At 50.4% G+C, this 25,380-nt stretch overlaps 2 protein-coding genes across 6 annotated transcripts in view; one reads left to right on the top strand and one right to left on the bottom strand.

The window, feature by feature from the left end:
• Nucleotides 1-323, bottom strand: part of Otof (otoferlin) — a 230,539-nt gene extending 230,216 nt beyond the window's left edge. For all 5 annotated transcript variants that reach the window (XM_029564462.1, XM_008835007.2, XM_029564461.1 and 2 more), the window contains exon 1: nucleotides 190-323. The gene's annotated coding sequence lies outside the window, so the exon portion shown is untranslated. The remainder of the gene's footprint in view (nucleotides 1-189) is intronic.
• The window catches only part of Kcnk3 (potassium two pore domain channel subfamily K member 3), a 41,282-nt gene continuing 15,908 nt past the window's right edge, over nucleotides 7-25,380 (top strand). The window contains exon 1 of the mRNA XM_008835002.3: nucleotides 7-418. Within this exon, the coding sequence (XP_008833224.1) occupies nucleotides 136-418 (283 nt within the window). The 5' untranslated portion in view covers nucleotides 7-135. The remainder of the gene's footprint in view (nucleotides 419-25,380) is intronic.

Below are 25,380 nucleotides of genomic sequence, written 5' to 3' on the forward strand. Positions count from 1 at the left end.
GTGGAGCTGGTGCCCGGCGTGGAGATCCGCGAGTGCAGCCATGCCCCAGGCCGCCTCCGGGGCAGCAGCAGCGGCGGCCGGGGCCGGGGCGCGGACCGGAGACGCCGGGGAGCCGGCAGAGACCCCGGAGGGACGATGAAGCGGCAGAATGTGCGCACGTTGGCGCTCATCGTGTGCACCTTCACCTACCTGCTGGTGGGCGCCGCGGTGTTCGACGCGCTGGAGTCGGAGCCGGAGATGATCGAGCGGCAGCGGCTGGAGCTGCGGCAGCTGGAGCTGCGGGCGCGCTACAACCTTAGCGAGGGCGGCTATGAGGAGCTGGAGCGCGTCGTGCTGCGCCTCAAGCCGCACAAGGCCGGCGTGCAGTGGCGCTTCGCCGGCTCCTTCTACTTCGCCATCACCGTCATCACCACCATCGGTAACTACTCACCGCGCCAGAGGGGACGGGGGTGGAGACCCGGGGTGCTGGGGAGCCGCCCGCAGCTGGGGGGGGGGGCCCCTGCGCAGAGGGGCCGGTGCCAAACCCGCGCGCTCCCGGCAACGGAGTCTCAGCCCCGGGTGTCTGCTCTGCCGGGACCCGGACTCCCTCCAGGGAGGCGTCGGTCTCTGGCTCCCGACCTGATCGCCAGTCCCGCCAGCCCTAACTTGGCCTTGCCCGGCTGCGCGAGGGTACCCCAGGGGACTCAAGTGTGTGAGAGGGACAGGAGCGGCTGGCCAAGGCTCTGGAGGAGGGGTGTGGCCCGGCTAGGCCCTGGAGATAAGCGGGAGTGAGCGGCAGGGAGTGCGCCACTCCTCCCTGGCCCGCCATGGGCTTTGGCACCCGGGTGTCCACATCTGCTGGCTTCAGGGAAGCACGTAGATGCCCGGAACGAGGCACTCCGAGACGCACCGGGCCACTCTAACTGCGACTGTGAGTGGCTTGAGGGGTGTGTGCGTGTGTGTGTGTCTGTGTGTGTGTCCCCGTGTGTGTGGGTGTGGGTGTGGGTGTGGCGTGAGTGTGTGACCCTCTCCAGGACTTTGGGCCCCACCAGCCAGGGTCTGTAATTCTCTTAGGGCAACAGAACAGAGACTGGAAGCCAGATGCAGCCCTGTCAGCCTTCTTTCCCCAGTGTCCCAGCACAACAGTCACCTCCCAGGAATGGCTAGACTTCTTTTCTAAAACCAGGGCACATCACCCTGTAGAAGGCCACATGCACACCCAGGTCCTCTAAGAACGTGGGCACAGGCACACAGGTGTACACACACACACATACACACACACACACACACACACACACACACAGAGTACACAAACAGATGCTCTGGGAAGGCATCCCCACCCAGGCCCTTCACTGTGCTGCTCAAGTGTCCAGCCAGGAATACACATTTCATCCACTCCCAAGACCCTGTGATTGCAGCTCAGCTCCATCATGATCCCACTGCATCACCGACCTTGGGCAAGTCCCTTCTGCCTGGATCTAGGGCTCATGTTCCAACAACCAGAGGTTGGCCAAAATGATGTCAAGGGCTCTTTCTAGCCTTCACATGCTTGGACTCTGAGAGTGGGAACCCATCTTCCCCCAAAGCCAGTAGGATGTCTCCGGGAGCTGCTTCCTCCATCTTCCCCACTCCTCTCCCTGACCCCACCCCCCTTGCCTTGGCTGAACTCCCAGGGGCTCACTGCCATTTGGCAAAGCCCATGGCAAGATGGCAGTGTTTTCCTTGGAGTCAACAGGAGTCAAAGGGGTAAAAGGCAGAGATGGACATCGTCTGTCCACTGCAGAATTCTGTTCTGAGGTGCTACTGCTCACAGGTTGGAAGACCTAGGGCCCTAGGTTTGGTCTGGGGTCCCTCCCCTCCTGCACCCCACTGCCACCTGCTTGGGGATTTCACAGTAGGTTAGCTGTCTGTAAAATAAGACTGAGCTCCCTATACATCTCTCCCTCTTCCCATACCAAGTTCTTGATTAGTGTGACTTTCCTTCTCAGTCCCCAAGTCTCCAGCTCCACAGTAACCTCTCATCTGACCTCCTTGCTTCCTGCCTCATCCTCACAGCAAATCACACCCGCTGAACAATGTTGCCAGAAAAAAAAAAAAAACAAAAAGCAAACAACAAACTCATAAAACTCATCTGGAGCTGCCTCTTCTCTAGAGATCCCCCATGGCCCACAGACTCTGCCCCCTGCTCCTTACCCAAAAGGTAAAGATCTTTGTTCCTGGCTCCACCACTGTGTCTGACTTCATCTCTTCTTACTTGCATGACACCTCTCTATGGCTGCCAAACCACTCCCTGAGAACAGCTTACACGCTCATCTCCAACACACCTTTCCCACAGTGTTCTGTTTACCTTATCCAAGCTAGCACTCTAAGTTCAGTTCAAACCCCACCCCCACCCTAAGCCTCACAAGCCACTGCTCTGAAAGACTGCAGGATTTACTGGCAAGACAACCCAGTACAGGCTCTTTTAAATGCTTATTTACATTTTAAGGAGCATGTTTTGCCTTTTTTGCCAGGGTAGAATTAATGTCCATGTGGGTAGAGCCCTATACATCTCACCACTGTACTCCCAAGTTCTAGCACTGTGCCCAGCAGCCATGCGTGCTCAGGGAATGCTATTGATGGGTTTAATGTGTACAGAAATGACAAGCATCATCCTTCCCCTCCATCCCTGCTGTCGCTTTCCAAGTGCCTTTGGTCCTCACCTAGAGAGATACTAAAAGCTAGGGCTAGAGGCAGAGCACCATCCTGGTGATTATTTATTTATACAGAGCTAGGCAAGAAGAAAGACCATCTCCCCAGTTCAGGGGTTCCCACTTGCTATTCCACTCACCTCTCTTTTGTCACCTCTCATTGTGGCTATGCCACCTAGCTGTCCTTGGGATACAGTCTAAGAAAAACCCTGCTTGGGCAGTGATGGGATGCCAGGAAGAGGCTCTATGTTAGACTGTTAGTAGACTATTCCTGACCTGAAACTCAGGAGTACCACCCACCTGCTTCCTTGGGAAGCTCTTGTGGGCAGTTCCACAGAGTGGGATGATAACAGAGCTGCCATTCAGCTGGTACCTAGTGACCACAATGGTGTCATCTCTTGGTTGGAGCTCAGTCTTCACAATTCAGTAAGGTTACCAGGGCAGGAAGAATTAGCTCTTTTAGTTGGAGGAGGGGGTACATGTTAGGGAAGGGAAGAGAACCCCTGTCCAGAGCCACCAGGCTAATGAGCAACAGAGTCAGAATCGGAAGCTGGATCTTCTGATTACACCCAGGGCTGTGTCCCTGCTGGCTCTTGGCTTCATCTTTTGCTTCCATATGCTATGAAACCCAGGCCCAGCTAGGCCTGGCAGAGCTACCAAGTGCCCAGTGATGCCAACTGGAAGGACATTCACAAGCAGTCCTGATTGGCTGAAGGTCAGCAGGGTCTGACTTAGTCATTTACCTGGTTAGTCACACTCTCCACTCCCACCCCCTCATCCTTGTCCTCCCAGCCAGGGAACCCTTCTTTCCCTGTTCTCCAAGTTCACCAGACACAAATGGAAACTCTTTCCTTGGGAAACCTCGCCCTCCCTAGTGTTGAGTCATCACACTCCTCCAAGCCCCAGCCCCCTCTATTCATAGCCCAAGGCTGTCAGAGCAGGAAGGGGCCTGGGGATCAGCTAGTACCACCACCTCCTCCTACAGAGAAGGAACCAGATGGGGTGACAAGAGTCACACAGAGGGGAGACAAAACCTGACTCCCAGGGCCCCTGGTGCCTCTTTACCTTTTACTACTTGTGTACTTCTATTTCCTTATTTTGCAGTGCTAGAATAGAACTCAGGGCCTCTGCATGCCAGGCAAGAGCTTTACCACTGAGCCCCAGCCTGTAACAGCAGCAGTAGCCACAATAGCAATGACAGATTTTGTTTGTTATCCGCACTCTCACAGGTTCTATGCCCACACTTTATTTGTATTCCCTCATTTAATTCTGACCAGTCCTTCAACATGGACTTTATTGCCCCCACTTTTCAGCTGAGGAATAGAAGGCTCTAAGTCACTCACCAATGGTCTCAAGGCTTGAAAATAAAGCACCTGAGCAGACTCAGTAGGCCCTTCTGACTACTGTATTCTAGATTTTTCTGTCAGTTCTTTCTTCACTTCAAACGCAGCCCAGACCCCTTGGTCTCAAGACACCAAGACATCCAAGCTGGCTCTTCCATAGCCAAGCATCCCAAAAGAAAGGAGCCTGTTCCAACCTGCTGTTCTCCTGTAGCTCAGTGCCTTACCCAACAGATACGAGCTATATCTGTGCCTAGCACCAGGTTGTCCTGAGGCTGCCTGGGGCTCACAGGTGCCAGTTCTCCCACAGCCGGCCCAGGGAATCTTTTTGGCTCTAAGGCAACAGGAGACCAGGTGATTGATCTGCCAATGGAGCCCAGGCAGGAAAACTGTGCTGTTGCTTTCTGGCTTCCAGCCCATCCTCAACTGAGCACAGCCTGCTATAGTTCACCACACAGCATGAGAACCCTGAGACTGGATTCAAGCAGGTGGCCCAAGGGCAAACCTGTGCCTTTTATATCTTTTCCAGAAGTGACCTGCTATTTCCCAAATCACAGAACTCTATAATTAAAAAGTAAGAAGAGCTATTAGAGAACATTTAACCACTCAGACAAGTGACTAATATGCCCAAGGTCACACAGCAAGTCAAGTGCTTGATAAGACCCAAGTCCATAGAGGCCAGCGTGGAACACTGAATCAGCCTGCTCTCCTCAGACCCTGCCACTCTCAGCACTGAGGCCTCGTGCACATTCTGAGCCTACTCTTTACCTCCCTGGGGAAAGGAGGAAGACATGCATCCTAGGATGGTCCCTGTACTTTCTCAGCACTGCTTTGCTTCCTGCCCACAAAACAGCCCCTCTGCTTTGACCCCACAAGCCTTTTCTACAGGGTGGTGGAGGATCCCTCACCCTGACTTGGAAACCAGAACATCTGGCTTCATCTCAACCCATTCTCCATCCTCTACCCTGCCCTGCCTTTGGTTGTATGCTTCAGACAAGTTATTAAATCTCTCAGATCGTTTTGTCAGTTATAAAATGAGAATAAAATTATCAGCAGGAAATAATACTCTCATGCAAAGAAAGTGTCTGGTAGAGCAGAGCTGATATTTAATAGTATCTGTAATTTTTACTATCATTAATGTTATTGTTCATGGAGTATGATTTCCCCCATGGAGGGAGCTGCTCTGTCTCCCCAGGGTTACCATGGTGAAGTTACCTCTGCTCCTTCCTAACAGATAGGGACAGTGTGGCTAGGGGCCAGGAAGCTGCCCTTTGTCTTATCTTTCCGATTCCAAGCAGACTCAGTAGAAGTCTACTGATTCCTAGGTTCCTCATCCCCTCCCCCATGCCTGGAGCCTGCCTGACATGCAGGTTCAGGGACAGGTCCACCTCTTCTGAGCAGACAGACCCTTGGAAAACTAGCCAGGGAGAGTGAAGTCCTCAGTGGGTAGGAGAAGTTGCCCTAGGTTGGAGCAAGGCAGGAAAAGTTCTAGCTCGGTGTAGCTCAGTTACTGGTCTTCTATGACCCTCTGTTTCCTCATCTAAAAGTGAGCATATTTGGCTGCTTGCATGACCATATCCCTCACATTCCAGTGGGGGACTGGAGGTGTGGGGAGGGTGTGGGGGCGAGAATAGGACAGAAATAGCAGACACAGGACTGGCCACAGTGGGAACAGGACAAACACAATAAGTGTTTTCAAAGAAAAACATAAACAAGCACAGATGAATGTAGTGCCGATCACCACAGTAAACAGCTGGCATGAGTTGATTTTGTAATACTTTTTTTAAAAATAAAAATTATTTCTCTATGGCTAGCCAGGAACCAGGGGAGAAAGCAAACTCTACCAGACCACTGTCAACAGTCTCCAAAAACCTCTGCAGGGATTCAACCCTCCATCCTGGCCCTGGGCTCAGGAAACTGACATGTCTGTGACAGGCCAGGTGCTACCTAGGCACTTCTTACCACCAGTGTTCTCATATTGTCTGGCTCAGAGAGATTGGAAATTTGCCCAAGACTCTGAAGATAAAAATGTCAGCCTTAGGACTTACCCCAGGCCTGTACATGTAGGGGTGTCTTTACTAGGAGTCATTCTTCCCATGAGTCTCTGTGGCTCCCAGTGCTCAATGTGAGCTTCCATATGATGGCGTTGGGGTCAATGCAAGACAGTGGGACTATACACCGAGCATTTAGTCCAAGGAGAAATTAGCTCAGTCCTCTCTGTGCTCACAGGACCCAAGAAGAGGCTTGCTGAAAGGTCACACTTGCAGTTAGCATCAGAACTGGGCTTGAAGCTCTGTTCCCTGACCCTTCTGATAGCCCCTGGTCCTCAGAGAACCACATGACAAATGTTTGTCATGGCAGTGCAGAGAACAGTCAAGCACCAAACTGCCACCGCCACCTCCCAGGCCATGCTCACTTTCCTTTTGTTCAGAAGATCCCCATGTTTGGGAAGCTGCCAGGGGGCTCCCAGGACCTGCCCCTCACCTGGAGCTGCGGAGGTCCTGGCAACTGCCATAAGTCATGTCTTCACTTGCTCATGGCTGAGCTGTGGCTGAGAACAGACAACTCCTCCTGGTCTGGTGGCCTGTCTGTGACTGGGCCTTCTAGGAGCCTTGCCAGGCCTGGGCTGGCCTTCCACCCTCACTCTTCACAAGAGGAAGTTTCTTACCATTCCTGTACTCATCCTGTTTCCTCCAGTGACACCACAAGGCCTCTTAGCGAGGGCACATGGATGCCAGGAATGGGAGGCAGGAACCTGGTCTTGATGCCTAGAACTGGTTGGTTCTCTCTCCCTCCCTCTGTTTCTCTCTCTCCCTATCTCCCTGCCTCCCTCTCTCTCTGGCTCCTGAAAGAACAAATATCTCCTTGGTGAGTTGGTGAGTGTCTGGCTTCCCATTTGTATGGAGTGGGGCTCCACCGAGGGACCTGGGAACTGGAAGGTGGCTCAGCCAGTGGCTTCCCCAACTCAGTGTTTCTCACATGCAGGGAGGGCCCTGGCTGCTCTGGTTTAAATACAGATTCTGAATCAGTAGCTCTGAAGCAGAGCCTAAGAGTCTACATTTATAACAAGCCCCAAGGGACATCAATGCCAGAGATCTGTGGCTCACATTTTTTAAATTCAATTAATTGTAAGTAATACAAATATTCTAAAAATATATTCAGACATGGGGTGATCTCCTTCAATCTCAAGGTTTTGAATATGACACATTTATGAAATCACGAAGTGAGGTCATCAGAATCCCATAGTAAGGTCAGATCTCCTCCTTTCCAAATGGCATTTTGTGTTGAAGAGGCACAAGTGGGAATGAATCAAGCTTGGGGTAGGGGGTTGGAAGATTGTTAAGTAAGAAACTCACAGGCCAAAAGAGGAAGGTCCACTCCAGGGACAACCCCCACACTGACAATGGGGGCCGGATTTCTACCTTCCTCTCCTGTAGCCAATGTGGCATTTTTAAAAAAGGGTCCAGGGATATAGTTCAGTGGTAGAGCACTTGCCTTGCATGTATAAGACCCTGGATTTGATACCCAGCACAAAAAAGAATAAAGACACAATAAAAGCTGTGTACCCCCAAGTTGTCCTGCAGAAAAGGTGACAGGGGGACTAGGGACAATAGTGGTTGAACAGCCTACTGAAGACCTGAAGGGTCACAGGCTTGTATTTCTCATGCTCTTGGTGGTGCCCACACCTGGAGAAGTGAGGATCTGACCTGAATGCCTGGCTTCTGTGAACAGCCACACAGTGAACACTGTGGTTCGAATAAAAGGAACACTTTGAACTGAAAAAAATCCCTTAGGCGTTAGACCTAAGAGCTGAACATCCTTTCCTGTGGCTCAGAGAAGCTGAGTCTCTCTCCACTGGGGCCAGCTATGGAGGCTGGACACCATATGCAGTAGCAGTGTTGTTGTGGGAGGAGGGGAAGTGGGGAGTGTGAGGAAGAGGACAGAGAAACAAGGAAGGGCTACCTTATGAGGACAGAAGCAAGCAGGAGACTGGTAGCTCTTAGCTGTCATGCTTGCCCTACCTTGCACACACAGGCACATGCACATGTATACACACATGCACATGTGCACACTCATGTACATGTGCACACAATGCACTCACATCCACATGCATGTGCAGCTATGTGCACATGCACACACACCACACATGCACACTCAGGCATATGCACCATGTACACACATGCACACACACGCACACGTGCACACTCATGCACATGCCTGTGTTCTGCCAGGGGAACTCCTGAAATCAATGGAGAACTGGTGCCCCAAAGACTAAGCATCAATGGGAAACTGGCTGCTCCCTCCTAGCCCCTTCCTGTCTTGGTCTGTGCATGACTGTTAAAACAAATGACCACAGACTGTTGCTGGGTGGCTTAAACAACACTCAGTTATTTCTCACAATTGTGGCATCTGAGAAATCCCAGATCAGGTGTCCAAAGACTGGGTGTCTGGTAAGGAAGGGTCTGCTTTCTGCTTCCTGGTTTTCAGGTGGTCATTTTTACCCCTGTCTTGGGGATTGAACCTAGGGCCTCACACATGCTAGGTGAATGCTCTACCATAAAGCTACATATCCATCCCCCTTTTTATTTTTTACTTTGCGACATGATAACTGAATTACCCAGACAAACCATGAATTTTCTCTACAGCCCAGGCAAATTTTAGGCTTATAATCCTCCTGCCTCAGAGTAGCTGAAATTACAGCCCTGGCTCTACCTTCTTACTGTGTTCTCCAATGGCAGAGAAAGAGGGAAAGAGACAGGTCTATCTCCTCTTACAAGGGCACAAATCCCATTGAGCAGGGCTCTGCCCTCATGGCCCAACACCTTCACCCTCCTAACACCAACACACTGGGGACTGGGTTTGACATATGAATTTGGGAGTCTACAGCACTCCCCAGCATCCCTGAAGACAGTACAGCTCCAACCCTCTTTAGAAGCAGCAGCTACTGATTGTTTTCTAATTCAAGAAGGTGCCCCTGCCTCCCATGGGCTGGGTCCAGGCAGGAAAGGTCCCCAGAGGTCACAGCCCATAGTCCCACAGCCATAGTCCCATGTGCCTAACACACAGCCCGCTACAGGATATGGTGTGGAAAACAGGTGGCAGCACCAGGCTTCTTTTCTTCTGAGTCCAGCAGGCCACCTGTTTACAAACTTTAATAGGGACATTGACAACCTGGGGAGCAGTCAGAGGAGAAGAGCAATGTGCCAAGTGAGGGACATTGGGAAAGGCATGGAGAGCTGAAGTATGCCCTTATATTTCTGCTGGATGATGATAAGGTAAAGGGACCAATCTTGTTCTGAGTGAATCCATGGGATTGAATCAGCACCAGCAGGGAGAGTCCACAGAAAGACAAATATGACCAATATAAATCAGGACTTCAAAATTAAAGTGGAAATTTCCCAAAGATGGCTTGTGCTGCCTGAAGAGGTGGTGAGCTCCCCATCACAGGAGGTAGACAAGCAGGCCCTGGCTGAGCACGTGGCAGGAACCCCCCTCAGCCCCTGCCACCAGCCAGTTTTTAACCTGAGAAGCAGAGCCAATAGAAGATACAAATGAAGAGTTGTATTACAAGAGGCTTGCAGGGTAGAAGGGCAGTCTGGTAAATACAGACACCATAGGGCTAGCAATCCCTAGATTGGCATTTGAAGAACTAGGTGCTTTGGCCATAGGACCAAAACATTGTGCATGTATTGGACCAGTGGGTACAATGACCAGCTTTTAAGCTTCTCCCCAACCCAAAGATGCCTTGACTTCTTGGTCTTCTGACGGCAGTTTGGGGTATCCAGAGTGGACCTAGGGACCCCTTCCAAATAGAACTGGATGTCCCCCCTTTCTCCTTTCATTTACCACAAACCACTGAAGTCTCCTGAAGCTGTCTGTATGTCTACCTACATGAGGTACAGAAAGATCAGATAGCTAAGACCTTGATCCTTCCCCCCTAAGGAGCTGGGATCTAGTGGAAACCTGAGAAGCCTAAGTCAAATGGCACCCAGGCTTAATCCAAACAAAGCCCCCCTGCTGGGCCCAAAAAAGTTCTTCTGGAATGGCAGGACCTTAAATGGTGAATGGGAGCCTCAGAGGGTAAAGACTGGCAGTGTGAATTTCAGGGAATAGGGAATAGTGTGAGACAGGCTTGGGGACATGAGCATACTCAAGGCCAAGTGGCCAGGAACAGAGTTTACAGGTTTCTGGACTTTGGTGGGTCAGCTTGACTTGGCAAGCAATGGAGTTGAGAGGTGGCCAACCTGTGTCTCCTGCCTGCATCCTGACCAGCGGACACTCCTAGGCCCCAGCTAACAGTGGATGATGGTTTCCCAAATCCTGATCATCTAATTTCCCCTTCACACTGGTTACCCAACAGCTCCCAGCCAGCCCCTGGGTAACACTTATGCCCCCTCCTGCTACACATTCCCTTTTCTAGACCAAAATTCCACTCTGGAGGTCAGACCCCACCCAGCTTCATTGAGGCTTACAGGAGCCCTTTGGAATTGCACTGAACCACAGAACCTAGTGTTACCCTAAACAGTGTGGATATTTTCTACAGGGCCCAGGTACCTGCTGTGAGACTCCCTTCCTCTTCCACATGCATGCCTTCCTCCAAGTCCAAATTTCTGGATCCCAAGCACACACACACACCCCACCCCTGCTACAGGCTCTGCAGCCTACATGGACTCATTGTCACTTTTCAGTAATGTTCAGAGCCTTTCTTCATCGTGGCTCCAACTCTGAAATGGCCCTTTCAGACACATTTGGAGAGCCACATTCTAGCTCGAAGGTCACAGGATCATGTAGGGGGCTTTCTCCAGAGATCTGAACTGTCAGGCCCCTGGGACAACCTGCAGAGAAGGGGAGTGAGGCTCCCATACAGGGGCAGCCCCCTCCTTCAGAACAGAGCCTAGTCTTCCTACCCTTTCAGTGGGCCCCTCTTGGGCCTGTGGGGTGTAGCAGCAAGGGACCAGGAGTCTCAGGCAGGAGTCAGCCCACTAGCAGTGCAACAGATGGTTCTTCCCTAGGCTGTTCCACTCACATCTTATATTCCCCCCACCAAAGCAGCCTTTCCTCCACAGAGCCTGACTCAGTTTCCACCATCATATACAAGGCTGTTGTGTCTTGGGTTGTTATCCTGAACTGGGTTCTTTTTTGTGCTACCTCATTCATTACTCACAGCTGTCTCACAGGAGGCACTATCTAATTTTCATTTTACAGATGAGGATCTTGAGGTAGGGAGGGGAGGTTGTGTGTGTCAGGGAATGTACCCAAAGTCACTGCAGCTGGCAAGTGGCAGACAGGACTGTGTTCTGCATACACAGCACTGAGTCACACAGTATCTCTTCCAAGTCTCACATCAACCCAAGGAATGGGCATCATTATTTCTACTTTACAAGCAGAGAACCTGGACTTGAGATGAGAAAGATACCTCCTGTGCTCCAGTGAGTAAATGTAAGGCCAGAATCGAACTGGACCTTCAACCTTAATCAGAGTGCTCCCAAGAATACAAATACTCTTAACCCCAGGCCATGGCAGGTGGTTTACACAGATGTAGGGACTTCAAAGAGGTATATGTTGGCTTATGACAGTCAAAGGGACTATGTTATAGGGAGGTTTTCTTAGACATGCATCTGTCAATAACATCCCTCTGAACATGGGGTCCCTAAGCAGCACTTCTTAAGAGGCACCACTGATGAAGAGAGGGCCTTATTTGGGGTGACTTGAGCAATCCACCTGCTCCCCTGTGAGGAAGTAAGAGGAGACAGGTTCTGCGGCTGTGTTGTGCTATGTAGGAAGGTTGTTCTGTTTCTTGGAACCAAAGCCATGGCATTAGGCCTCTGTCCTGGGAGTTCATTCACATTTTGTTAATGCTGCTTTGATTTGGGTTTTGCCATATTATGGACTGAACCTAGGATGCTAGATGAATCATTCTACCTCTGAGCTCTATCATCAGCCCTGTTTATGCTTTTTATTTTTAGACAGTCTCAATAAATTGCGCAGGAGGGACTTGAACTGGCTCTGTAGCCCAGTCAAGCTTTGAATTCAAGATCCTCCTTCCTTAACCTCCCAAGTACCTGGGATTATAGGTATGAACCAACAGACCAGGTGAGGCTCGTGTTTTAAGACTCCTGGGTGACGGGAGGCTGCAGCTGGTGTGTAGGGAGGAGGGGGCACCAAGGGGAAGAAGAAAAGAGAGCTTGTTAGGACCAGCATTCTGTCCCTGGGAGGCTGAGCCGCCCACCAGTCACAGGAGTTTGCTTTCTGGATTTCCTTGGTATCTCAGAAACACTGAAGGGTGGCTAAGGAGGGACCTTTGCTAGTTCTAAGCTGATGCTCCTGGGATGAGCTAGGGGGCAGAGTAGACAGGAGTTGGTGGGTGGAGACAGTCATGTTCAACCTCCCCTCAAAGGAGAAGGGGCCTTGAGTGGCCTCAGAGGGGCCTGGAGGTAGTCTGTGTCTCATCCTTCGTGGATATTTCTGTCAGCCTGCTCTCAAACAACCCTAGGGAAGGGGGGAACACAGAGGAGGCCTCCTCAACAGGGAACAAATTGGGCTGAGATTGACACTTCTTCAGCATGGCTCTGAGTCATTCATGGATCTTCCACTGCAAGAGTCAGAGAAAGCCTAGGGCTCTGGAACAGGGGTCCCTCTTATCCTTGGTCCTTTTCCAGAGCAGGCCAAAGAGAACAGATTTACAACTCAGGTATGGCCCTCCTCCTCCTCTCAGCTCAGTGGCTCCGAGTCCTGAGCACTCATTTTCCTGCTGTCCCCTTCTTGTACCCACAGGGTTACTCAGTGGGCTTGGAGGTGGGCATGTCTCCTCTGTGAGTTGTGAGGAAGGATTTAGTTTAGGGCAGTTGAGCTGAGGAATGTAGGGAGCCCATGGGATGATGAGGTCATCTCAAGTGACCGAAGAGACCTTGAGTGTGAGTGGTCCCCTCCAGGTTTCTCTGACAATGAGACCTGGAACAAGTCTCACATGACCCTAGCCTTTCCTGCGAGGGGTGGGGCTGGTAGAACTTCAAGCACCTAGAGTTCTGTCTCTGTTGAACCTACCTGGGCTCCCTTCCCAGCACTCCCCGACTCCCAAAGAACTATCCAGAATTAAGCTCTTGTCCCCACTTCACCCCATGCTGCCCAGGCCCTGGAGGGACTTCCTTTGTAGCCAGTCCCAAGAATAGAGTTCTATACAGGACCTCCAAGTCACCACTTTCTGGAAAGAGAGCAGTTCTGGCTGTGACCAAGGTCCAGCTTATCAGTGGAGCAAGGCCACTGCTCCAGCCCAAGGTCCGCAGGAATATATGAGCCTCCCACCAGAAAGGGAAGGGGAGGCACTCCAGACTGGCAACTCCCACAGTAGCCTATGCACTGGAGCTAGAGAGGCAGTACGGTGCCCAGGGCAGGCTAAACTCAGCCAGCACCTTCAGGCCAGGTGGCCAGGAGGGAGGCTGCAGACAGAGCCTTCTCAGCCCCAGCCAACCCAGACTGTGCATGGATGGCAGTTCTCTGAGGCTGGGCCATTCTTTACAGTGCCACCCAGTGATTTGCAATATCAAAATGCTTTGTGGGCTATTGTAAGGGCCTGTGGTGCCAGCCCTTGAGCTAAGATTGGGAGTGGAGGGACTGACTCTGGCCACTCTTGCAGCATAAAGAATCAGATAGGCAGTAGATGGCATTCTGGAAATCTCTGGGGTCTTTAGGAACCAGTGATATCATCCAATCATTTCTTCTTCCACATATGATAAGATAGAGTTAGGGTGCAGAAGGATATGAGGTATGCAGAGCCAGGTCTCCTGACTCTCTCCACTCACCTCAGACCCCACACTGTCATTCTTCCCTTCACCTGGTTGTTACAAGCATCTTCCGTGCATCAGGCCCTGTCCAATATCCCAGGGACTCCACAGAGTAAAAGGCAGCCCTCTGGTATCTACTTTCTAGGAGAAGCAGAGCCTGTAAACTAAATCATATTATAAGTAAAATGTAATCTCGGGCCGGATGTGGTGGCGCACGCCTTTAATCCCAGCACTCAGGAGGCAGAGGCAGGTGGATCTCTGAGTTCAAGGCCAGCTTGGTCTACATAGTAGGGCAGTTGGGGCTACAGGGAGACCCTGTCTCAAAAAGACAAAAAAAAAAAGGTAATCTTGGGCTGACAGGATGACTCAGCAGGTAAAGGTGGTTACCACCAAGCCTGATGACCTGAGTTCAACCCCCAAGATGCACGTGGTGGAAGGAGATAATCAACTCCCACAAGCTGTCATCTAACCCCCACACATGATCCATGACAAATGAATAAATAAATAAATAAATAAATAATAAATTAATAAATAAATTAAAAATGTAATTTTAAGAGGGGTGTGAGCTCTGGTGAGAACTTGGGAGACAGAAGAAAAGAGAACATGACAGACTCTGGTGGAGAGCAGAGATAGCCACCACGGTCGCCAGAGTGACATGGGATAACTGCCTGCTCAGGAAGGGCTTGAGAAGAGCTTTTCAGGCAGAGAGCAGCAAGTACCAGCTTTCCAAGAAGATGGAAGTTGGGGTGTTGGAGGAAGAGAAGCAGAAAGTGAAGTGTGGCTGCAGCATGCTGAGTGAGAGCCGAGCAGGAGCCGCGAGAAGATGGAGATACAGGAGGGGGGCTGCATCCTTCCAACCAAAGTGATCATCGCCAAGAGTATGGATTTTACTCAGCACAGCAGAACTCACTTGCCTTCATCTGTCTAGGCAACTATACCATGACAGCACAAGCTGGGTACCATACAACAAAGGAATTACCTTCTCACAGTTCTGGAGACTAGGGGTTCAATCAAGTTGCCAGCAAGCTCCGGTGTATGGTGAGGGCCAGCTTCCTGGGTCATAGATGGCACCTTCTAGCCATGTCCTCACAGAATGGAAGGAGCAAGGCAGATCCCTGAAGCCTTTTTTATAAAGACTAATCCCATTCATGAGGGTTCTACCTCCCAAAGACCCTACCTCCTAATACCCTCTCACTCATGATTGGGGTTTAACATATGAATTATGTGGGGGTGGCATTCAGGCCATGGCATCACTGGAAGGGTTGTGATGCACTGCAATTTAAAACAATGCAAGATCAGGGCCAGCAAGATGGTTCCGCAGGTGAAGACACTTGCCGCTAAGCCTGAGAGTTCAATCCCCAGGATCCACATGGTGGAAGGAGAGAGCCAACTCCTGAAAATGTCCTCTGACCTCCACAGCACACTGTGGCTCAAAAGTGTATGCACACACATACACATACAAACAAATAAATGAAATTTTTTAAAAACTTCACAAAAATCTCTCTAACAAGAGAGAAAGCAGGCTGCATCAGGCTACAAGAAAGAACTGTGATGGGTCCAGGTGATACCAGGGGAGGTGGACAGCATGGGCAGATTCAGATTCTCTTGGGGAAACAGCAGGACTTGCTGATAGGAAAGATGTCTGTTTTGGGGAGAGGAGGAAGGAACCTATGGAAATCTAGGGGAAAAGAGATCAGACCTGGTCCTAGGTCTTTAACCTGAGTAACTGGGTAGAAAGAAGCTGATCATTTAACCAGATGGAAAAATGAAAATGGAAAATACCAGGTGTGATCAAAGACATTCAGAAACTGCAGCTGTAGGTATGCATCCTGGTTAATCTTGGCATGACAAATCCATGAAGGCAGTTAGATGGACACATCTGCAGCTCAAGAGAGAAATCAAAGCTGAGATAGATAGGAAGAAGAAATAATATTGAAAGCCATGTGCTGCATGAGATCAGCTCGGGACAGAGTTGACAAGCACATCAGCATGTCCCAGCCTTCCTCTAACAGTGGGGGACCAAGCACAAAAGGACAGAGGGTGCAGGGTATGGTGAAGTCATGCCTGTTGTCTTAGTTTGTTTCTCCATTGCTGTGACAAAACACTCTGACCAATACCAACTTGGGGAGGAAAGGGTTTATTCAGCTTACATCTCCCAGGTCACAGTTCATCAGGGAGCCCAAGGTAGGAACTCAGGGCAGGAACCTGGAAGCAGGAGCTGGAGCACAGGCCATGGAGGAATGCTGCTTACTGGCTTGCTCCCCAGGCCCCTGCTCAACCTGCTTTCTTATGCAACACAGGCCCGCCCGCCCCGGGGGGGCACCACCCAGAGTGGGCTGGGCCCTCCCACATCACTCATCAAGAAGATGCCCTTCAGACAGGGCCACAGGCCAGTCCAATAGAGGCAATTCCCCAATTGAAGCTCCCTCAACCCAGGTGTGTCAAGTTGATACTAAAGCTATCCAGCATACCTGTAATCTTTCAGCATGTGAAAAGTGGAGGTAGGATGATCAAGAGTTCGAGTCCAGCCTGGACTACATAGTAAAACACTGTCTTGAAAAACTCAAGGACCAGGGATGTGACTTAGTGATAAAGAGCTTGACCAGAATGTGCAAGACCCTGACTGTGATTCCCCAGCACAAGACAAGGAGAGATGGAGGGAGGGAAGGAGGGACTTCAAGATAGTGGTTTCTTAAAGGCCAGGAGGAACATTCCAAGAGAAAAAGAGTAGTTAGTCTTGCCCACAGCCTCTGGGAGGTCAAATCAGGAGACCACAGAGGAAGAGCCAGTGTATTTGTCACCTTGGTGGTCAAAGAGACATTGGCCATGAAGTGTCACATTCCATAGCTCCTCCAGAGACAAGGGAAGGGAAAGCTTGTAAGGGAGGAGGGGGCCTTCTGCACTGCACGTATAGATCCCGAATTGAAACAGGGACTAAATTTGAAAAGCAGAGGCAGGGCAGGGAGCATCAACATCCGGTTCACAGACCAAAGGCTTTACAAGCCCCCTGCAGAGGCCCAGGAGGTAGTGATCATTAGCATTGATCATTATGTAAATGATGCCAAGACCCAAAAAGTTTATAAGTTGGGGCACCCAACCAGGTCTGTGTGACTTGTAACAGGCCAGTTCATCATACATAAGGCCCTCTCTTGCAATCCTGCCAGCTCTGCGCCCTCCCACCTACCCATCATCCCTGTCCTTTGACCCCTTCTGTCAGCTCCCAGCAGTCTGATTCTCTGCCTCCCTCCCCTGGGAAAGCTGGCTTTCGGCTTTGATCCCTACATGCCTGTCGCCTGTCATCAGCTGCATCCTCAGCTGCACCCCATGTCCTCTCCTCTCTGTCACTGCACAATATTCCTTTACCCTATGCCAAAGATTGGGGGTGGGGGTGAGGCTGAAAGAGCATCCAAGAACTTTGGGGAAACATTGGCCTGCAGGACAGGAGTGTGGTCCTACCTCCACCTGCTTTCTGAGATAGCGCCTGGCTGGGATTTAGTCTGGCCCCAGTCCAGCACTGAGGGTCCAAGGGTGTCTCTAGAGGCAGTCAGGAGTGGGCAGCCAGAAGAATCCTGCACTTTTCCCTGAAGGGTAAGATCTTTAGAGAGAAAGGGCAGACAAGAAATAGAGATCATAGGTCCTAAATAGGGAGTCACTATTAAAGTCAGCTTGTCTTTACCATGTCCACCTCAGAGAAGGGGGCTGCTCAGGACTTCCAAGCTCCTTTTTGAAGCCAGCGTGATTCCAACTGGAAGTCATGGGTGTCACCCAAAGACAATAGTGGGGACAAGAGAGAATTTTGGGTCAGAGTTAGGGCCCTGGGTTCTCCTTAGTGCTGGCCCTGAGTACCAGGCCTGGGCACATCCTCACTACTGACCATCTCCTGACTTGTGCTCCAAGGTGAGAGACATCATCCACAATGTCCTGAGAAGTCTCCAGGTCTGACCCTCCAGGATTTTTTGGCCCCTTCTTCAAGCTGCTTTGGCAGGGCCAAGCCCTCGTTCACCAAGCAAAAGAGATGAGCAGAGAAGACCCAGCACCCAGATACCAGAGAGGCCCATCTATTCCTTACAACCCTGACAGGGGGCTGCAGTAGTAATTAGCTCCTCACACATCCCCAGGGTTATTTTTAAGCCTCATTCTTCCCTGATTTATTTTTAAAGTAACATTGGCACATGCTGGTCGGCTGCCCTTCCCAGGTGCCTATGCCAATTTGAGCCAGAAATGGAGCTGGGCAAGATGAGACCCCCCCGCGAGTGCCCCACTGAGGGCCAGGGTTACCTGACCCCTCACTGAATGGCTTTTGTTATACCAAATCAAATCTCAAACTACAGCTTGGGGCAGCAGCAGGCCAGGCAGGCAGCAGCATAGGCCCTGGGAAGTTTCTACATAAGGCACCATATGACCTTGACCAAGCCACATTACCATCAGAGCTCAGCCTCCTCATTTCTCAGTAGGATGAGCACTAGTGACACATCTCACTTGCTGTCAAAACACTCAGAAGTAAGACACAAACGAACATGAGACATAGGTGTAAGGGGATGTGGTGATTAACTCCCACATGAGCAGGCTCCCCCCATCCTCCTAGCCCTCCCAGTCCTGTCTTTCTCTCTAGAGGAGTGTCACCTAGTCTGTGCTCACAGTCATCTCTCACCCACCTGCCTTCCTTCTCATTTCCCAATGCCAGACTGTCAGATACAATACGAGAGAGAGTCCAGCTCTACCATGCACTTGCTGTGTGACCTTCAGTAAGTACTTGACCTCTCTGTGGCTCAGTTCCTGCATCTTTAAATGGGGATAATAATAGCCCCTACTGAATAGGGTTGTTCAAAGATTAAACCAGGTACATATATTAGCTTGCTCAGAGCAACGCCTGGCACGTAGTAAGCACTGTATAAATGTTAGCTAGTATTGTTTTGAATTGGGGAGGAGGAATGATGACAGAGGCATTTAATCATTTGAATAAAGTCAAGTGCAGAGAAAGTCAGCTTGCCCGGATTCCACCCTGGGACTCAGGGAGGAAAGGAAGGAGGCAGACAGCACTGTAAGCAGCAGCTGGAGAGGGCTTGGTCCCTGGGGGAGGTTGCGTGGGTCCCAGGGAGGATGCCTGGCTTGGAGTTCTTGGCACCATAAAAAGCAAGCTCAGGACACAGATGTATAACTAGGCTGCCTATATAGACCATGGGAGCCAGGAAGTCACTCCTGCTAGATGCTGGCAGAGCCTGTCTCTTATCTGTTCTGGGCTGTGAACAGTGATGAGGATGGAGAGCCAGGAAGGTGGGTAGCTGGCAGAGGTCATTGGGAAGACAGGGAAACCAGGAGTTAGAGAAAGAAGCAAACCTGGATGAGTCAGGCTGGAGATGGGTATCTGCCTTGGGGCTCTATGTGCAAGACAGTGTCCCCAAACAGAGACTGAGAAGGAAAAGTCAAAGTCCCATCATTTTTTTTTTTTTTTCTTCACAGGTGTGTTTCCAACAGGGCATAGGATAGAGTAACATGTGTTTCCATGGAGAGTGGAGGCTCTGAGAAGAGTCTTTGTCCCCTTGGACTGGAAGAGGGGGACTAGAGGAGCAAGAGGCCCTAATCCCTCATGATGTGCAAGTTGAGGAAATGGGGTGGGGGACAGAGGCAGGTCCTGGGAGGGGCCCCTTTCTCCCTTCTTGCTACACACATTCTTTGCTTCCCTAGAACTATTCACCTTGCAACTGATTCTCACATTCTGCCCTGGATGGTGGACAGAGTCTTGCCAGAAGACCACATGGGAGCAAGACAGGTGTTGCAATGTGTGTGTGTGTGTGTGTGTGTGTGTGTGTGTGTGTGCCTGAACATGCATGCACACTCACATAGCACAGGTAAATGTTGAATGTAATAACTCTCCACATCTGCAGGCTGGCTCAGAGGAGAGAAGGTTCCAGCAGCTGCCTCCAGGCCAAAGTCCCTGTTGCCTGGAGCCCTTCTTCTCCCAGGCACAATGCCAGCCTCCACCATCTGAGCTCCTGAGCCCTGGGGAGGGTGCTGAGCCTAAGAAAAGCCTCCTTTCACAGCTCCTGGCATCTGCTCCCAAATTCCTTGCCAGCCCAGTACTGTCTGGGCCACTAGCCATGACCAGGAAGAAGAGTGGGGAGCAGGTGATAGAGACAGGGTACCCCAAGGCCTCTCCCTGTACCTAGGCTATCGATCAAGACTAGCCTCATGCATCTGCTGGGCTTCTGCCATAAAACTGGGCCCAAAGGGCCAGTAAGAGGGGGACCCCCTCCACCCACACCTCAATGCCTAACAGAGAGTGGCGAAGGCAGAAGGTACCCTTCTATGAGCCAGGGGACAGGGAAAGGTGTGCCAGAGGAGGCAGCTCTGGGAGGACAGAGGAGACGTGGCAGGGAACTCCAAGCCACTCCACTCCAAAAGCAAGTGATCAGAGCGGGAAGCGCTCAGAGGTGAAGCTGGCAGGGAACCCTTGGCACAGACAGACCTTGAGCTTTAGGGGATTCAGGAAGCAGCAGTCTAGGTAGGAGTGGGTTGGATCCTAGATGGACAGCCTACATGCAGGCCCTGGACCTCCAACTATATTATATACAGATGAGGAGGATTCCTGAGTGGGGAGTGGCAATTCAGAGCTGTACTTGAAAAAAAAAAGTATAGATGGGGCTGAGAGATGACTCAGTAGTTAAGAGCATTGACTGCTCTTCCAGAGGACTGGGATTTGGTTCCCAGTACCCACAGAGCAGCTAACAACTATCTGTAACTCCAGTTCCATGGGATCTGACACCCTCTTCTGGCCTTGGTGGGCACTGCATGCACAGGTGCATGCAAGCAAAATACTCATACACATCAGTCAAAACAAATTAAATATATATATATATGAGAGAGAGAGAGAGAGAGAGAGAGACTAATAACATTTCCTACTTCTTAAGATCCCCCTCCAATGGACTGGAGAGATAGTTTCTGAGTGGGGAGTGGCAATTCAGAGCTGTACTAAAAAAAAAATAAAGATGGGCTGAGAGATGGTTCAGTGGTTAAGAGCACTGACAGTTCCTAGCACCCACATGGTGACTAACAACTATCCATAACTACAGTTCCAGAGGATCAGATGCCCTCTTCTGGCCTCCACAAGCATTGCACTACACAGGTGCACTTACATACATGCAGGCAATACACTCAAATACATAAAATAAAAATGATAAATAATGCCTTAAAATAAAAATAATAAATAATGTCTTAAAAAGAAAAAGATTCCCCCTCTAACACACACACACACACACACACACACACACACACACACACTAGGTCTTGAACTAGGTATTTTCTACATTGCCTTTCTAAGCCCAAGGTCACGCAGTTGCTGAGTAAGATTGGACCAGAGATGCAGTGTATATGGTAGGAGAAGCATCTGCACCTGTGAATGAGGGGCTGACCTTTACAGAACTAATGACCCCAGATGTTGAATGTATACTGTCCTGGCCCAGCAGACTGCATGGGGCTACTGTACAGTGTAACTGGAATGTTCCCATTGTAGACTGCTGTGCCCATTTGAGTTTCCTGAAACTTGGCCATGCCCTTCTGCCATGCTGTTCACCCTGCAGGGCACTCTGGGATGTATTATGTAAGACTGGGCCCTCCACCTGCTGGGTCTGGGACTTAACCAGCACCCCTTTGGAGAAGAGCAAGTAAGAGGACTTCTGCAAAAAAGCAACAGCACTTAGCCAGGGTCAAAGGGGGTCAAAGGCCAGCAGCCAGAGCCAGGCCCCTCCCTCCAGTCTCTGGACTGAACTACTTCTGTCTCTGCTTTGCTTATCCATGCTCTGATTTCTCTTCCCTATAACTCTGACTTGTTTGTGGTCTCAGCTGGAACTCAACTCTTGAACCTGTAGCTCTTCCCCACAAAGCTGACCCAGCCCTTCAGCCCAGTTCCTGGGAGAGCTCAAGTCTGAACAGTGGTTCACACAGGTAGCTTATGTCCTCTTGGATTAGGTATCCCACTCTGCTCCAACTACTGTGTCCTGAGCTAAAATAACAAGGTATAGAGGAACTGCCTAGGCCTTCCCTAAACTGGGGTTGTTGCAGGAAGGGCCTTTTCAAAGAAGTAGGAAGGGGCAGACATTCTACCACATCCCCCACATGTGGCCTCCTCTGGGCCCTGGGCCCTGCCCTTCACCTCCCTGTCCTCACCTCCAGCTCTGTCTGCCTCAGGGCCATTCTGAAACCTTTCAGCATTCTCATAAAGAACCTCCAAGGGCTGCTTCTTGAACAGAAGAGATTAGTCTCCAAGCTGTGAGTGCCTCAGAGACAGAGAGCAGGGACCAGGCTCCAGAGAGACAGGCTTTAACCAAGACAATATCCTCCATCCTTACGTGATTTGAGCACGTACTAAACACAGGGCACCAAGACAGACCAAGCTCTCTAAGGAGAGTTGCTGAGGCTTACAGTGTTGGACTGAGGGTCTGCTATCCAAATTCTATTGACAAGGTCAATGGCCCAGGAAACACCCAGAGTGATCAAACATCTAAAACGCTTGGATTTTGATAAGGATTGAGGTTAAATCTTAATCTTGTCCATTTTTATCTGCTAACCTGGGCTAGTAATATCTCACTTCTCTGAGCCTTAGTTTCCTATCAGACTGGAGCTGGTGTACTAGCCAGTCAGTGGGTCATGGTGAGGAGCAGAGGTACTGAAAGGGGGTACCTGGCTGTCACTAGCAGAGGCACTAAGAACAGAGAAGCCTGGTGTTTTCATTTCATGTCTATTGCTGTGGTAAAATACCCTGACGAAAGCAACTAGGGGAGAAAGGGTTTGTTTCAGCCCAGCATTGCAGGTCGAAGTCCATCACTGCAGGCAAATCAAGGCAGGAACTTGGATCAGCTGGTCACATCACATCATGACATCCAGTCAAGAGAAGAGAGAAATGAATGCATGCTTGCTTGTGCTCAGCCAGCTCCCAACACTTATGCAGTCTAGGACCCAACCCCAGAGAATGATGCCACCTACAACGGGTGAGTTGTCCTACCTTGAGACAATCCCCTACAGACATGCCCACAGGCCAACTTGATCTAGACAATCCCTCCTTGAGACTCTCTTACAAGACGATTCTAGATTGTCACTTTGACAATTAAAACTAACCATCACACCTGGGCTCTGTACTGGTGGGTAGATACCCTCCTTCTTCCTATGGTCCACCCTCTGTATTCCTACCCACAACCCAACTCAGCCACACAGAGGGAAGGGAAGGAGGCAGGAACCCTCTGAGGACCAGGCCTGGGCCCTGAGTACCTCTCCAAAGTCTTAAGTGTTGAACATCACCCTATGCTAGTAGTCTGCTTGCCTCCCTTGCTACATAGACTAAAAGTAACTTTGCTCATCGCTGCATTGCTATGGTGACGTGGTGACCATGCCAGCCAGTGTCACCAAGAGAGGTCGAATATAATTACAGAGATGGATGTCACATGAGGAGCTAGGGGATGGAATGCTCAGGAGGAAGGCTTCTTAGAAAAAAAGGCAGTAAGGGAACGGAGGGACATGGCATAGCTAGCACTGAACCAACACAGGAGGGCTGCCAAGCATTCAGAAAGGAGGGAGGTCTTCAATGCCTCAAGACCACCTGCAATTAAGTTTATTTTTTAAAATAGTAAATAACAAAAGAAACCTATCAAAATAAGAAAGGAAGTGGGGGAAGAGAGACATTGACTTTGATCCAATATATAATGACATCCAAGACTAGATGTCCACATTGGCCCTAGATACCTCTTATAGGTGTCCATGGCCACCTTCAGAGACCATAGGAGCAAAGGAATCTGTGTTCTCAGCCACCAAAGGTTGGCAAGGATATGGTGTCTTCTGACTCCCTGTCCTGACCTCCCAGTCCCACTTCCTTTAATGGGTCCCCACCCCTAGCACAGACTCAGCTCCCTAAGGCTGCTGTCTGCATTCCATCTCCTCCCACCTACCTGCTGCGTGTTCTCTGTTCCCAAAAGACACGGCCTGGCCCTCTTGTTTCTTCATCCTCCCTCAGCACTTAGCCAAGTGCCTGGCAGAAAGTCATAGGTGCTAAAGAAATGTTGGCTTGGCTAATTAATTAAGGCAAGCTAAGAGGATGAAGGCACAGTTGTCGCACCGATTTTCCACCTTATGTTCTTGAGACCTGCCAAGTGTCACAGCCTTCTGGAATGCCTGCTTCCTTCCCAGGTGCCTAAGCCTCCTCTGCCAGAGGTCAGTGTCTTGTTCCAGAACCAGTCATGAGCTCCCCGATAACCTGCAGCAGCAGCAGCAGCAGCAATAGCTTATCAACTCCCGTTATCTGGCTCAGGCCAGTGGTGGGGTCCTCAGTAGAGACCCAGTGCAGACTATGCCTGCTGCAGATGGGGAAAGGCTGCAAAGGAAAGAGGAATTGTTGCTGGAAGGAGCACCTGCCACCTGCCTGCCCATCACTGTCACTTCCCTAGAGCACCTTAAGAGGAAGGTTTATGAAGGTCTCACAGATGGGTCACAGACCCTGATCCTTGACCTTATTTTAGCTTACAATTCCAGGTCACAGTTCATCGTTGCAGGGAAGTCAAGGCAGGAACCTAGAGCAGCTGTTTACATCACATCATCACATGACCAGTGTGGCCACTAAGATGAGAAAGAAAGAGAACAAGATGTAGTCTAGGAAAACCTGGCTCTGCCACTGACATGGGAGGTCTGAATAGATTATCCAGCCTCTCCCTTTAGTCTCCTTCCTTAGAAATCCTGGCCAACTGCTTCAAAAACTCAGTCCATTGTGCTAACATCAGCCAGGCTGGCCAAGGTACCAGGCTTGAACAAGTCCACCAACTGCCATTCACTAGCTGTGTGTGGGTGTGAATGAGTCATGGAAACTTTCTGTGCCTTGTTTTTCCTCATCTGTGAAGTGGAGATAATTCCTAGCTCATAAAATTTCTAAGATCAAGTAAAATAACGTGTAAAAAGCACTTAGCACAGCTCTGGAATCCAGATGCTCAGTAAATGCAGGCTGGGCTCTTATGCTGTTACTGCCGCTGGGCTATTGAGAAGCATGGGTTACCACCCTGCCCCCAGAAGCCAAAGAGGCCAAAATGAGACCTAACTAGGAAGTAGCTGGAGGTAAAAGAGAAAAGGGAGACTTAAGGCCCCTGGAGACAGGCTGCAGGACTAGGAGGATGAGGGATGGAAATGTGGGTGCTTTGGGGCTTAGCAGGCAACAGGAGAACCTGAGACCAGAAAGACTTCCCAAATGTGCTCTACCCTGACTCCAGGAAGTTGGTCTTCAGAGAGGCTGTCTGGGGGTAGTGCCCAGACCCGGGATTTGATGTTCTGGTTACCCGCTTGCATCCACTGAGAGAATCTTATTACACTCAAAGCTTACTACCAGGCTAGCCCAAGGGCTTTCATCCTCTCCACTGATCCTTGATCAGTACTGACCAAAACTGATCTGATGTGCAGCCAGAGACCCAGTCATTGCTCACAAGAGTCCCAGTGGCCTTTGTCTGACCTCTGCTGCTGAGACCACTGCTCTCTCTATGATTTGGGGGTAAAGGCTGTAGTCCTTCTGGAGGCCCCAAACCCTAGAATGCTAGAAGGCCTTAAGAACATCCTCCCCAGACT

This window comes from Nannospalax galili, unplaced genomic scaffold (assembly GCF_000622305.1).
Source record: "Nannospalax galili isolate Female #2095 unplaced genomic scaffold, S.galili_v1.0 scaffold517, whole genome shotgun sequence".
Classification (NCBI taxonomy): Eukaryota; Metazoa; Chordata; class Mammalia; order Rodentia; family Spalacidae; genus Nannospalax; species Nannospalax galili.